At 35.8% G+C, this 15,283-nt stretch overlaps 1 protein-coding gene across 5 annotated transcripts in view; it reads left to right on the top strand.

Annotated features, from left to right (window-relative positions):
• Catspert (catsper channel auxiliary subunit tau) overlaps positions 1–15,283 on the top strand; it is a 122,786-nt gene that overhangs the window by 55,904 nt on the left and 51,599 nt on the right. For all 5 annotated transcript variants that reach the window (XM_021237516.2, XM_021237513.2, XM_021237514.2 and 2 more), the window contains 2 exons: positions 2,859–2,964; positions 5,053–5,131. In XM_021237516.2, coding sequence (XP_021093175.1) covers positions 2,859–2,964; positions 5,053–5,131 — 185 coding nt within the window. The remainder of the gene's footprint in view (positions 1–2,858; positions 2,965–5,052; positions 5,132–15,283) is intronic.

Raw genomic sequence — 15,283 nt, forward strand, 5'->3', positions numbered from 1 at the left:
GTTAAAAATGTAGACCACCCTTACTGGCACTATCTTTTCAGAATTTCCCTCTTAATATTGTTTTGCTAAACTTTCATATTTAAAAGAACTTGTTTGCAATTTGTAGTATATTTGAGGATAATTTATTTAGACAGTCTTTTCATCTGTAAAAAGCGAGTTTGTTTTATTCCCAAACCTTATTCTCTAATTTTGTTTTCTTATGATGTTAGCTAGAATCTCCAATATCGATAATATATCGATAATAATATTGATAGTGGCCCTAGTGGAACTCCAAATATTTAACAATCAAGAGCATTATTGATATGTCTATTTTGTGTATGGATATCTTGTATCAGCTTAATGATATTATTCCATTCTGGTCTTAGTTTTTAAAGAGGTTTTCTTAAAGTCATGTATGAATGTTGGATTTTGTCATGTTTTTTCTTTTAATAAGTTAAATTATATTTTCTGTTAATGTCCAAATATCTTTGTATTCCTGAGATGAACTAGCTTTTTCCTAATACATTACCTTTATTCTATATTACTGGATTTTTTGTGCTAAAACTGTATTATGTCAATGTTTACAGTTATAGTCACAAAAGAGATTAGACTATAATTTTGCTTTTTTGCTAATGTCCTTAGGAAAGGACAAGTTTTATTTTCAAGGCCACATCATCCTCATGAAATTAATTGGGAAACATTCCCCTTTCCATTTATTTCCTATGAATTATGCATTTAGGTTACACAAGACTTTCGAAGTTTCTTGGATTAGAAACTAAATTCCTTTTTTAACATTTTTTTAAGTGCTGGAAATGGAACCCAAGTTTTCACACATGACATGCTAAGCTATATGTATAGATGTATAGATAGATAAATGTTAATGGAGTGACTGTCCTTGTTCTCTACTCTAAAATTTGTTGTTTAGTAATACACGTTTGTGATACATAATGAAAGCATTCATCGTGGGGAGCTGGTATATGTACATATCACATCTCTATCCTTTTTACTTCTACTTCCCCTCTCCCCTCCCCCTATCCTTAGATCCTCTTCCCATCTTTGAACCTCCCTGTTTGCCCTTCACTTTAACAGTTTTCTGGAGGCAAGGGCCTTTGGTAGTTAAGTAGTGTTCAATTAGGTTTGGGGGTAGGACTCCTGTGAATGTTACTAGTGCCCTTATAAAAAGAGGAGGAGCCATGAGACCCATCCCTCTCTGTCACATGGGGACACAAGAAGATGTATCATCTGAAACCAGGTAGAGTGCCTTTGCCAGACACTAGATTTGCTGGCACCTTGATATTGTACTTCCCACCCACTAGAACTGTGAAAAATAGATGTCTGTTGTGTAAGCTACCAAATCACCAATGATATTATATAATAACAGCCAAGATATATAATTAAAAATACTAAGAATAATATATATTGAATATGTAAAGAGTGGCAACCCAATAAAAGAACACAGCCAGCCTGAATTTGGGGGTTCCAGGCAAGACTTCCTAGAGTAATTCCAAGAGAGAGTCTGAGCCAAGTTTATTGTGCTGGGTTTTTATCCAGGGTTGTGGGAGAGGCTTAGGTAGAATGAGGCAAAGAGGAGCTTAATGTTGATGGAGAATAGCTGAGTAGAAATGGTTGCATGGCAACAAAGCAACAGCTGCCATAGCAACGGCTAATATTTTGTTGTGAAACAGTATCCATTTCACTGGGGTACACTGGATGGAGATCAGGCGTGTAATTGTTCCAGGAGTTCTGGCAGTGACTGGGAACCATCACCCCAGAAACTGGTGGCTGTGGACAAACAGAGGTCAGACCTATCAGAATTCAGTAATTTTTGAAACATGTTTATATGTGGAGAGCCCTTCCTGATCATAATAATCTTGTAATTGTTTTCCGACTTTTAGCCAAAGTTCCAAATTAATTGATCCCCCCTCGGGAAACCATGGGCAGACTCTCTCCACAAATTCTAAAAAATGACCTAACTGCTGTTGCCCTACCTTAGCTCCACGGGACCGAAGCATCCTTTTTAATATCTGAGCAAACAGCATCCGACTACTAGTAGTCCTTATACCTTATATCACCGCCCCCTACTTACTTATCCGAGCTCACAATCCGGCGGCGTCCTTCACCTTGTCCTCCGTGCTCAGGTCCCTGTTCGGGTGCCACTTGTGACGGTGCCAGCCGTCACTAGTCGAACAGTACCTGAGAGGAGGGGAGAGGATGAAAGAAAAACAAAACCTCTGAGGAAAAGAAAAAGGAGAGAGAGGCAGAGGAGAGACCCCTCTTCCCACTTTATTGCCCTTTATATACCTTTTCCACAACCCCCAACCCCTCCTCTGTACATAATTCGGCGACTAATTATTTTCCAGGGAAAAGGTCAAATGTATCTTTACAACTCCGGTAATAACATTCCCTTGCATTACAGACATTCGAACTCTTTCTATTTAACCACTCTCGTTACAAGTAACCATCCTTGTTTTTGTGCCAGCTGCATATCCAGGATTCATTATGTTCTCAAGAGACTCAGAGGTCTCTGAAGGTTATTTCAACCTTTCGCTCTCCACATTTATATAGCTTAAATTATGACAATAAAGCCATTGTCTAGGTATGTATGATTCAGGTGAAGAACATATAACACCACTAATACCAAAAAATGTTTTGTGTGTCCTTATGAGACTACATCCTTCTCTCTAACCAACCCCAGGATACTAGTATCATTATTTTTGTTGTAATCAGTCCCTTTCCTTCAACTATGTCCCTAGACAATATATTGTTGGTTTGTTTCTTTTAGAACTTTTAATAAGTAGATCATGCTGTTTTCTATGAATCATACCATATATATTTTCCTGTCACTTGATTTTTCATCTACAACTGATTGCTGTCTTTAGGTTGGAAAAAATGAAAAAGGAATATAGAAATCTGAGTACATGGAAAGAAAAAGCTGATTATTTGGAAAGCATACTTAATCCAGAATTGGAACATAAGAATTCCAAGGTAATTAACGTAATACGTTCTCCCACATGTAAGCTTTTAATTTTTTTTTTTGGTACCAGGAATTGAACTCAGGACCTTGTGCTTGTGAGGCAGGCACCAGAACCACTGAGCTAAATCCCCGGCCCTAGCTTTTAATATTTTTTAATAAAGATATTATAAAAATTAAAGGCAATGTTCAAATATTGCTTACTTTTTCTTGATATGTAAAATGCTATTGTGGTTTATGCATTTCCCTATTTTGATAATTGTCATTATTTGTTGATAACTTCTAAGGTTTAGTCAGTTGGCTTATTTAAAGTAATCAGTTCAGTGGTCTTTACATATTCACTCAGTTGTGTATCCATCACCACAATCAATTTTAGAACATTTTCTTTACTCCCCCATACTCCAAAAAAACCAACCCCACACCTTCTAAGCAACAGTCCCTCAATCCTCCAATCCTCCTCAATCCTTCCAACCTTAAGCACTAACTAATCTACTTCCTTCTCTATGGATTTGCCAATGTAGATATTTCATGTAAATATATAATATGCAGTATTTTCTGACTTGCTTTTTCTAACTTACTACAATGTTTACAAGGTTCAGCCTTGTTGTAGCATATATCACTACATTTCTTATTTCCAAATAACATTCCATTATATAGTTATACCACATTTTGCTTATTCATTCATCAACTGATGGATATTTGGGTTGTTTCTACTGTTAAACCACTATGAAGAATACTGCTATGAACATTCATGTGTAAGTTTTTGTGTGAATTAATATTTGGAATTCTCTTGAGTATATACCTAGAAGTGGAACCTGGATCATACTGTAATTCCCAGTTTAAATTTTTGGAGAATTGCCAAACTTTTTCACAGCAACTGTAGCATCTTACATTCCAACTAGCAATGTGTGAAGTTTCTAAATCTTCAACAACATTTATTATTATAGCCATCTTTGTGGGTCTGAAGTGATGACTCACTGTGCTTCTAATTTGGATTTCTCTAATGACTAATGATAGGAAAATCTTTTTTCTGTGTTTACTGTCCATTTCTATACTTTCATTGGACAAATATTTACTTAAACCTTTTGTCAATTTTTAAATTGAGTTGTTTGTAACTTTTGTAGCTGTAACTTTTAAAAACTGTATTGTGGATACTAGACCCTTATTAGATATGAGTAATGTTTGATATTTAGAAGTACAATCTAACCTATACATTCTGACCTGGAATTAAAGAATTCAAAAATATCTCCATGGAGAGATAAAACATTGACTGAGATCATCACCCTGAAAAAGTAGTGATAATATGTTGATATTTTCATTTTTTTCAATTCTTGTGTGATAATTGGACAATGTTTTACTTCTATACAATACATTGGTTGGTATTTACTAATACAAAATTAATATTTTAGGGAAAATTTTGGGGAGTATCCATAAAGAGCACCCATAAAGTGACTATGAACTTTGGTTTCTTATTAAAAGATCAGTATTCACAAAAATCCCAGCCAAGCAAAGTGGCACATGCCTGTAACCCTTGCTGTGCAGGAGAGTGAAGCAGGAGTATCACAAATTTAAGGCCATCCTGGATGTCTTAGTGAGATCCCTGTCTCAAAATAAAGTTAAAAAGAAAAAAAAAGTCTAAGGCTGGTAGGATGTTTGCCTATAATGTGGAACACCTTGTACAACCCTCAGTACTGCAAATTTATTTATTTATTTAGTGTTGTTATCCTACCTTATAATTTTCCTTAGAAATATATATATATAAATAATTTTCCAAGTTATGGGCTATAATATATTCTAATCAAAATTTGTGCCCTAGGGCTATTCTCTTAGCTCTTGAAGTTATATTGTGTAATTTGTCTTATAATCTGCATCTCTCATACATTCATCAGACAAATGCTCCATCCATTCTTGAATACCTGCTCTCTGGAACATCAACTTCTCTTTAAAATTGTGCCCCTTGGATTGCTTTTCTCACAAATTCAGCTCCTTGTCTCTTGTAAATTTGGAGAAAAAAGCATATCATATTAAAAAGATTTTAAGGCAGAGGAAAATTTTTTGCTCTTTAAATGTTTCCCCCAATATATTTTCTTTTTTTATTCTAGGAAACTAATATAAATAAGATGTCAGAAAGCCTAAATAATAACCAATATGAAAAGAAGTCTGAAGATACTATAACATTAGGTAAGAAATTAATTTGTTTTTATGTTTATCGAGACAATTAAAATCAAGGTGTTATATCACAAAAATTAGTCATTTGCTGCAGGCAAATTTCATTTTTATTAGGGAATAAATATACATTTTCATCATAGATTTGGCATATAGTATTTATTTTGTAACACTTCCCAGGAAAATGTTTAGACCCTATTAAGAATTTTTTTTAAGGTTTAATGCTCTTTTGCTCCTTTAAAATTACGGAAAAAAGTTAAACCTCAACTCTGATCTGTGAAAAAGAATTTTTGTTCAACATTGTGAGCTGTAGAGCTAATGGCCTCTTCTGTGTAGAGGAGAGAGGGAGAGAGAGAGGGAGAGAGAGAGAGAGAGAGAGAGAGAGGAGGGGGAGAAAGTGTAGTTGGAGAAAAGGAAGAAATTAATTAGCATTAAATTGAAGAAATTACACAAATTATCAGTAAGAGACTTAATTGGAGAAAAATACATGTAGACTTTTTAAATATCTGTCTTTAAGAGAGTCCCTTCAAATACAAGTTAAAGTACACTACTGTGCTTTAAAATGCATTATAATATATTTATCTTTAAAATCTTCAATTTTTCAAGTATGGAATAATGATTAGTTATAAGATTTTTACCACAACTTAATAATGTTTCCTATTTCTGCTTCCCTAGCTACATCAGGATTTTAAGTATATTCATGACTGAACTTCAGGGAATCAACTAACCTAGCAGAGTTACTGCATCTTTATTCTAGTTTTCACCTGAAACATCCAAGGTGTAGGTTTAGGAAATCACCTACTTACTGTTCCATATCACTGGGAAGACATGGCATCGCTCAGTAACTAGTAGCCTCCCCCCACCCTTATCCAGAGAGATTATTTTGAGGCCACTGGATCATCTAGTAACTACTTTCCTTTTGGTATGCCTATAGTCCCTTGTGGTCCAGCTAATATTTATTGATCACTATGTTCTAGGTACTTTATTTGGATTATATGTCAATCCTCACAACAACTAATTGAGGGAAATATTATTATTTATAAATAAGAAGCTCAAGATCAAACATTAACTAATCAACCAATCAGAGGCTATAAGTCACTAATTCATAGAGGTTCAATTTGAACTAGTCAGTTTGACCTGAGATCTCAACTGTTTAACATATTACAATTTACATCTTGTGTACAATTGTGTCGCATCTATAAAATAAGGTAATATTACTTATTTTACCCATGAGCTGTCACAGCTTGGAAAATTGAGCTGAGTTGGGGGACATAATTAAGATGGCAAAACAAGGAGCCCTGTTTCCTTTTTGTCCTCCTCAAACACACCAATAACAGTGGGCAAAATAGTTCTCTTTATGAGAATTTCACAAACTTTTTGAGAGGCTTTGGCAAGAGACCAGCCACATTTTAGCCAGAGGTAGAAATAGTCAAGATACTTTCTTGCCATTCACCTATCCCTTACATCGTTCCATGTAATCAGTGAGAAGCTCTAACTCCCAGCTTCTCCCTGGGGAGAGCAGGAAAAGATGGGAACATAATCCAGTATTCTGACTTTTTTCTGAGGACTCCCTGAGGCACTGGCTTCTTCTGTCTTTTTATGTAAGCTTAGGGTACCATATTCACTTTCTGTTGCTTTAACAAAATACCTACAGGTGGGTACATTATAAATAAAAGTTTTATTTAGCTCACAGTTTGGGAGGCTTAAGGGCATATGACAGGCACCAGCTCATCCATAGTGAGAACTGGACAATGGTGGAAGCATGTGTGAGAGGGCAAGATCACCTGGTGAGATGGGAAAGCAGAAAGTCTTGCTCATTGTTTTCATAGCAACTGAGTCTCGTGAGAACTAACTTAGGGTCCCAAGAGAGCTACCTTAATCTCTTCTGACCTAACCACTTCACTAGACCCTACCTTGTAAAAGTTCCGCCACATCCCAACATTACCATGCTAGGGACCAATCTTCCAACACTAGATCATAGAGGAACAAACTAAGAAAATAATTATAGAAGACACAAAATATAAGGAGAAAGGAATCAAAGCATATCAATGCAAACAATGAAAGAAACACAAAGGAAGATAGCAAGAGAGAAAAAGGAAGACAAAATATAAGACAGACAAAAGCAATTTTCAAAATGCCAACTGTCTGCCATAAAGAAGGATAAACATGAGTCATTTGTAGGAAAATGGGTGCAACTTGAGACTGTAATGTTAAGTGAAGTAACTCAGATGCCCAAGCTTAAACACCACATGTTTTTTCTTAATGAAAAACTACATGTGAAATAAAAAACAGATAATGGGAAAAAAAGAAAGAAAAAAGGGGGGGAAGGATTGTAATCCAGTGAGGACAATGTATCTAAAAGTGCACTTTGATTTAGTACAATTGTCTTACATGTTTTATCTGTTCTTTGGCCTAGTTAGTCTGGTTTTCAATCTATATATGATAATTAACTTTATAAGATCTTGTAACATGAATAAATGAATCTGATACTGGAAAAATAAAAGGAGATGGAGGGAGGGGGAAAAAGAAGGGAATTGAAATGTGTTGTATATATGTACCAAATGTAATCATTATGTACTGCAAAAATGTACTAATAAAAGTTAAAAAAAAAGAAAACAAATGGCAATAATAAGTTCTTATCAATTGTTCTTTAAATGTGAATTCATTAAATGTTCTTCTCTAATCAGAAGACATAGAATGACTGACAAAAAATAACAAATGCTAGTGAGGACAAGGAGCCTACATTGAAATCATACCACCTGTCTTTTCCAGCTACAGAGGAGTAAAAATAGAATCAATAGCAAAAAGAAAACTATAATTCACAAGTATGTGGAAATTTAACTAATTTTTTAAACAGCCAAACAATAAATTTAAAAGGAAATTAGAAAATGTCTCAAAATGTATAGGATGTAGTAAGAGGAAGTTTATACCAGTAAAAGCCTTTATCAAAAAAGAATAAAGATGTAAACTTAACAACCTAACTTCACACCTAAAAGAACTAGAAAAAGAACAATGTAAGTTCAAAGTTAGCAGGAGAGAGATAAAAATTAGGGCAGAAACAAACAAAATAGAGAATATTTTTTAAAAACTAAGAGTTCCGTTTTTAAAGATAAACTAACAAACTGTCAGGTCCACCATCACTGTTGTAGACAGAGAAATTAGTCAAGAAAAAGAAACAAAAGACATCCAAGTCAGAAAGGAAGAAGTAATATTATCTTTACAGATGACATGCTCTTATATGTAGAAAATCCTAGACTCTCCACAAAGAACCTATGTTAAACTAATAAACAAATTCAGTGAAGTTCATACAAAATCGCAATACAAAAATCAGCTGTTTCTGTATACAAACCATGAGCTATCTGAAAAATAAAATAAATTAAGGGCTTAAGCCTAAGACGTGAAAGAATTTACAAGAATATATAGAGGAAAAGTTCAATGACATAGAGATGGGCAATGATTTCTTGAATAAGACACCAAACGACAAGCAATAAAGGCAAAAGCAGACAAGTGGAACTACAACCAGCTAAAAAGCTTCTGCACCATAAAGCAAACAATTAATAGCCTAAAGAAGTACCTACAGAATGGAAGCAAATATTTGCAAACCATGTATCTGGTAAGAGATCTATATTCAAAATGTATGAGGAACTTTTTTTTATTAAATAACTTTATTATCAAACACACACATAAAAAATTAAAACCATTTAAAGAAGAACAATGCAAGGGGAAAAAACTACAATAATATTCAAATACAGTAGAACTCAACCAAAACAAAACTGAAAAGCACTTAAACATTTTTCCGTATGACTTAAAAAAGCATCTCAAGCACCACCAAGACACCAGAGGATGTGATTTGTTTCAGAAAGATCCCCAAAACCAACACTGAACAAATAGTAGCCTGGAAAAGAATTCCAGTTAACAGACTCCACATAAGCCAAGCTTCTCCCTAATTTAAATTTTGATATAGTCATATGACACGCGATGGAAACAATCCGAGAAATACGTTATTAGGACATGTCATCCATGTGTATCCTTATTTACACTTTCAGTTTCTCACACTAGAGAAACTATTTGGTATTTACACACATGTGTCCTATTTATTTCACTTAAGAGTATGGCCTCAATATGCATCCATTTAGCTGTAAATATCTCTAGTTTCTCGTTATTTATGGCTGAGTAGTACTCCATTTTATTTTTTTAAAAAACCAAAAAACACATCTTCTTTTTCCAGCTTCCAGGTAGTGGGCCCTTGGGCTGTTTCCAAGCTCTCACTATTATGAACTGTGCTGCTATGAACATGGGTGTACATATATCGCTGTGGTATGATTCTTTTAATTCTTTGGGGGAGATACCCAGCAGGGGGATAGCTGGGTCAAATGGGACCTCCAGCCCTAGTTCTTTGAGGAATCTCCATACTGATTTCCACAGTGGTTGCACCAGTCTGCACTCCCATCAACAATGGAGAAGTGTTCCTTTCTCTCCATACCCCTGCCAGCATTTGTTATTGGTTGATTTCTTGATAGCAGTCATTCTTTCTGGGGTGAGGTGGAATCTCAGTGTTGTTTTCATCTGCATCTCTCAATAACCAGTGAATTTGAACAGTTTTTCATATATTTATTTGCTGCTTTTACTTCTTTGTCTGAGAAATGTCTCTTCATTTCAGATGCCCATTTTTGAATTGGGTCTTTGAATTTGGAGGGTCTGATTTTTTTCAGTTCTTTATATATTCTAGATAGTAATCCTTTGTCTGAGGTACAGTTGCTGAAAACTTTTTCCCACATTGTAGGTTGTCTCTTACCTCTGTTGGTGGTTTCTCTCGCAGTGCAGAAGCTTTTTAATAAGATGAGATCCCAGTTGTTGATACTTTGTGCAAGTTCCCATGCCACTGAGGTTTTGTTCATAAAATCCTTTCCTATACCAATGTCTTCAAGAGTTCTACCTAACTTATCTTCCAGCAAATTTAGTGTTTCTGTCTTAATATTTAAATCTTTAATCCACTTCAATCTTAATTTAGTGCATGGTGATAGGTATGGGTCTAGTTTTAATCTTCAGCAGGTTGAAATCCAGTTTTTCCAACACCATTTATTAAATAGGCTATCTTTCCTCCAATGAGGATGGTTAGCTCCATTGTCAAAGATGAGGTGACTGAGCATATCTGTAGTCATTTCTGCATCTTCTAATCTATTCCACTGATCCTCGGATCTATTTCTTTGCCAGTACCATGCCATTTTTATCACAGTAACTTTGTAGTATAGTTTCAAGTTGAGGATTGTAATATCCCCAGCCATATCTCTGTTGCCTAAAATTTCTTTTGCTATTCTAGCTCTCTTCTGGTTCCAAATGAATTTTTGGACTGTTTTCTCTAGTTCTGTGAAATATATTGTTGGAATTTCAATCGACATTGCATTAAACCTATATAATAGTTTTGGAAGTATGTCCATTTTCACTATATTGGTTCTTCCTACCCAGGAACAAGGGATGTCTTTCCATTTTCTTAAATCCTCCTCAATCTCCTTTTTCAAGGTGCTATAGTTTTCAGTGTAGAAGTCTTTTGCTTCCTTTATTACACTGACTCCTAGATATTTCATTATTTTGGATGCTATTGTAAAAGCAATTGTTTCTTTTTTTAATTAATTTTATTGGTACACTTTATTGGTACATTTTAGGTATACAACTTGTTTACATTTATCATTCGGTGTTTGTACCTGTACATGATGTATCTTGGTTCTTATTTTTTCCCCCATTACCTGTGCGCCCTTCACCCCCTCCGCCCTTCCCTATTTACATAGATTTCATTTCCATTTTTTTTTCTTTTCTCACAGTTTTTCCTTCCCCTCTTTTCCTTTCCCCTTCCCCTCCCTTCACTCCTTCATCTTTGGACCATTTTGCCTATTTCAAATTATCAATTATTCATTGAAATCATTTTAACCCTTGTTTACACTATCAGTTTCTCACACTAGAGAAACTATTCAGTATTTACACATGTGTCCCTTCTCCATTGTTGGTGGGATTGCAGACTGGTGCAACCACTGTGGAAGTCAGTATAGAGATACCTCAAAGAACTAGGACTAGAGGTCCCATATGACCCAGCTATTCCCCTGCTGGGTATCTTCCCAAAAGAATTAAAAGAATCATACCACAGTGATATATGTGCACCCATGTTCATAGCGGCACAATTTGTAATAGCTAAAGCTTGGAAGCAGCCCAAGTGCCCATCAGCTGGAAACTGAATAAAGAAAATGTGGGGTTTTTATAAAATGGAATACTACTCAGCCATAAAGAATGAAAAACTAGAGTCATTTATAGCTAAATGGATGCATATTGAGGTCATACTCTTAAGTGAAATAAATAGGACACACATGTGTAAATACTGAATAGTTTCACTAGTGTGAGAAACTGATAGTGTAAACAAGGGTTAAAATGATTACAATGAATAATTGATAATTTGAAATAGGCAAAAAGGTCCAAAGACGAAGGAGTGAAGGGAAGGGAAGGGGAAAGGAAAAACTGTGAGAAAAGAAAAAAAATGGAAATGAAATCTATGTAAATAGGGAAGGGTGGAGGGGGTGAAGGGCGCACAGGTAATAGGGAAAAAATAAGAACCAAGATACATCATGTACAGGTACAAGCACCCAATGATAAATGTAAACAAGTTGTATACCTAAAATGTACCAATAAAATGTACCAATAAAATTAATTTTTTTAAAAAAGGAATTGTTTCCCTAATTTCTCTCTGTTAGTCTATTATTTGTATATAAGAAAGCTATTGTTTTTTGAGTATTGAACTTATATCCAGCTACTCTACTGAATCTGTCAATTAAGTCTAGAAGTCTTTTGGCAGAGTATTTTGGATCTTCTATATAAAGTATCATATTATCAGCAAATAATGACAGTTTCACTTCTTCCTTTCCTATCTTTATTCCTTTTATTTCTTTCTCTTTTCTAATTGCTGTGGCTAATGTTTTAAAAACAATATTAAACAGGAGTGGTGATAGTAGGCATCCTTGTCTTGTTCCTGATTTTAGCGTGAAAGTTTTCAGTTTTTGACAATTTAGTATGATGTTGGCTATTGGTTTTTCATAGATAGCCTTAATCAAATTGAGATAAAGACCTTCTATTCCAATTTTCTGTTTTTTATCATGAATGTGTGTTGGATTTTGTCGAATGCCTTTTCTGGATCTATTGAGATGATCATATGGTTTTTGTCCTTGACTCTGTTAATATAGTGTATTACGTTTATTGATTTACAAATGTTGAACCATCCTTGCATCCCTGGGATAAATCTGACTTGGTCAGAGTGTATAATCTTCTTGATGACCCTTTGTATTCTGTTTGTCAGTATCTTATTGAGGACTTTTGCATCAATATTCATTAGGGAGATTGGCCTGTAGTTCTCTTTTTGGGTTGTGTCTTTCCCTGGTTTTGGAATCAAAGTAATACTTGCTCCCAGGAATGAATTTGGAAGCTTTGCTTCCCTTTCAATTTCCTTGATGAGTTTAAAGAGTAATGGCGAGAGTTCTTCTTTAAGTGTCTTGTAGAATTCAGCAGTGAAACCATCAGTACCTGAGCTTTTCTTTGTTGGTAAATTTTTTATTACATTTTAAATTTCACTCATTGTTATTGGGGTGTTTAGAATTTCTGTATCTTCTTCCTTTAACTTGGTAATTCATATGTATCTAGGAATTTGTCCATTTCTTCTGTGTTTTCTGTTTTATTAGAGTACAGATTTTCAAAGTAGGTATTGATGATGCTTTGGATTTCTACTGTATCTGTTGTGACTTCACCTTTTTCATTCTTGATTGCATGGATTTGAGCCTTTTTTTTTCCTTTTTTTGATAAGGTTAGCTAAGGGTTTATCAATTTTATTTATTCTTTCAAAAAACCAACTCTTTGATTCATTAAATTTTTGTATCATTTTCTTAGCCTCCATTGCATTGATTTCTGCTCTGATCTTTATAATTTCCTCCCTTGTACAAGCTTTGGGTTTGTTATGCTCTTCTTCTAGGAGCTTGAGGTTCTGCATTAGGTTATTTATTTGAGTTCTCTCTGTTTTCCTAACATGGGCATTGACTGCTATGAATTTCCCACATAGAACTGCTTTCATTGTGTCCCATAGATTCCTGTATGTTGTACTGGCATTATCATTTACTTGTAGAAACTGTCTAATTTCTTCTTTAATTTCCTCTGTGACCCATTGGTTGTTCAGGAGGTAGTTATTTAATTTCCATGTGTTTGTGGGAGTTTTGCAGTTTCTTACGTCATTTATCTCCAATTTTATTGCACTATGGTCTGATAATATACAAGGGGTAACTTCAATTCTTTTACATTTACTTAGACATGTCCTATGAGCTAGCATGTGGTCTATTTTGGAGAATGATCCATGTGCAGCTGAAAAGAATGTGTATTCTGATTTTGTGGCGTGGAACACTCTATAAACATCTATTAAGTCCATTTGTTCAATAGCTTGGTTCAGTTCTAGAAGGAGGCTGTCTGCTGCTAAGTAGAAGGCATTGGTCTGGAGAGAAGAGGAAGCTGAAACCATGAGGACACCCCTCCCCCCTGGGCAGGCACACCGGCTGCCAGTTTGGCCTTGGGGTCAGACGCTGGTGGCTGTGCCCTGCTCCGTCCGGTTTTCCCTGCCCACTTGCATCCAGAAGACCGTGGGGACACCCCCCCGCAGGCCCGCCAGCCAGCAGCTTGGCCGCGCGGGCACCTGTAACAACAACTCCCCCCCCCCCGCCTCTGATCTCTTGGCTGTGCAGCTACCTAGTTCCACACTACAGAGCTACAGGGGGACATGAAGGCCATTGTAAAGTGACCACTGTACTTGGTAAGTTGGAGGGATCATCACCTCCCATTTGAACTTGGACTGTTTTCCGGGGAGGGGCAGCTGGAACCTGTAGTGGAACCTTGCAGAGTTCGGCCCTGCAGGAGGACAGGGAGCTCAGTTTGGGACTTGCAGCCAAAGGTCTGTCTGGGTCTCATGGGTCTGTGGCTGGCTTGCTGAGACTCATTGACTTATAACTGACAGTACCAAAAACAAAAATGAGAAGGCATTTAAGCAAGTCACAAACTTAGACCTCCACCCCTCAAAAGGCAATTTCAGGGGAAAACAAGGTGGAAAAGTCTGATAATCAACCACCTGGACACCCTGAACTGATAGCACAGGAAGTAACAAAACAGATAAATGGGCTCTAGAAAAATTAGAAACAGAAATAATCTCCCAGATAACTGCAGAGATGGTGAGGAGAGTGAAAGACATAATTAGAGGCTCTAAAACAGAAACAGATAAAAAAAATGGATGAGCTTAGAAACATGCTGGAAGCCATGAATGCCCAGCATAAGAAAGAAATAGAAACCATGATTGCCCAACATAAGAAAGAATTGGAATCCATGAAACAGATTCAAACAGATATTCAGGAGATTAAAAACTCCATTGAAAGCATGTACAGCAGATTAAGGGAATCTGAAGATAGAATATCAGACACAGAAGACAGGATAGCGGTTAAGGACCATGAAAACAGAGATCTCTTCAAAATAGTAAGGGACCATGAGAAATCAATCCAGCAGCTGCTGGATGATACAAGGAAGAATAACATAAGACTGATAGGAGTCCACGAAAAAACAGGAGAAAATACAATTCACATAAAAAAACTGTTCACAGAAGTAATATTAGAAAACTTCCCAGACAGAGGTGGAGAATTGGACATACAGATAAGTGAGGCATATAGAACTCCAACCAGCCATGACCAAAAAAATCTACACCTAGACACATAATAATCAAGATCCCAGAAGCCCAACAGAAGAACAAAATTCTACAGGCAGTTAGAGAAAAGAAACAAATCACCTATAAAGGAAAGCCCATCAGAATCACAGCAGATTTTTCAACACAAACCCTTAAGTCAAGGAGAGCCTGGAGTCAAGTATTTCAAGCCCTAAAAGAAAATAACTTCCAACCTAGACTGTTGTATCTTGCAAAATTATCTTTCAAAATCAATGGGGAAATTAGATACTTTCATGACAAAGAACACCTGAGAAATTTCATGAATACAAAACCAGCACTCCAAACAATCCTAAGCAATATCCTAAAAAAAGACAATGAAGATCACAATTCCATGAGGCTCAACAGAGGGAAGCCACCAGGAAAGGTAAATCACTAAAGGGAAAGGG

Source organism: Heterocephalus glaber, unplaced genomic scaffold (genome assembly GCF_053883595.1).
Source record: "Heterocephalus glaber isolate CG9 unplaced genomic scaffold, H.glaber_assembly_v1.0 deba00000943, whole genome shotgun sequence".
Lineage (NCBI taxonomy): Eukaryota > Metazoa > Chordata > Mammalia > Rodentia > Bathyergidae > Heterocephalus > Heterocephalus glaber.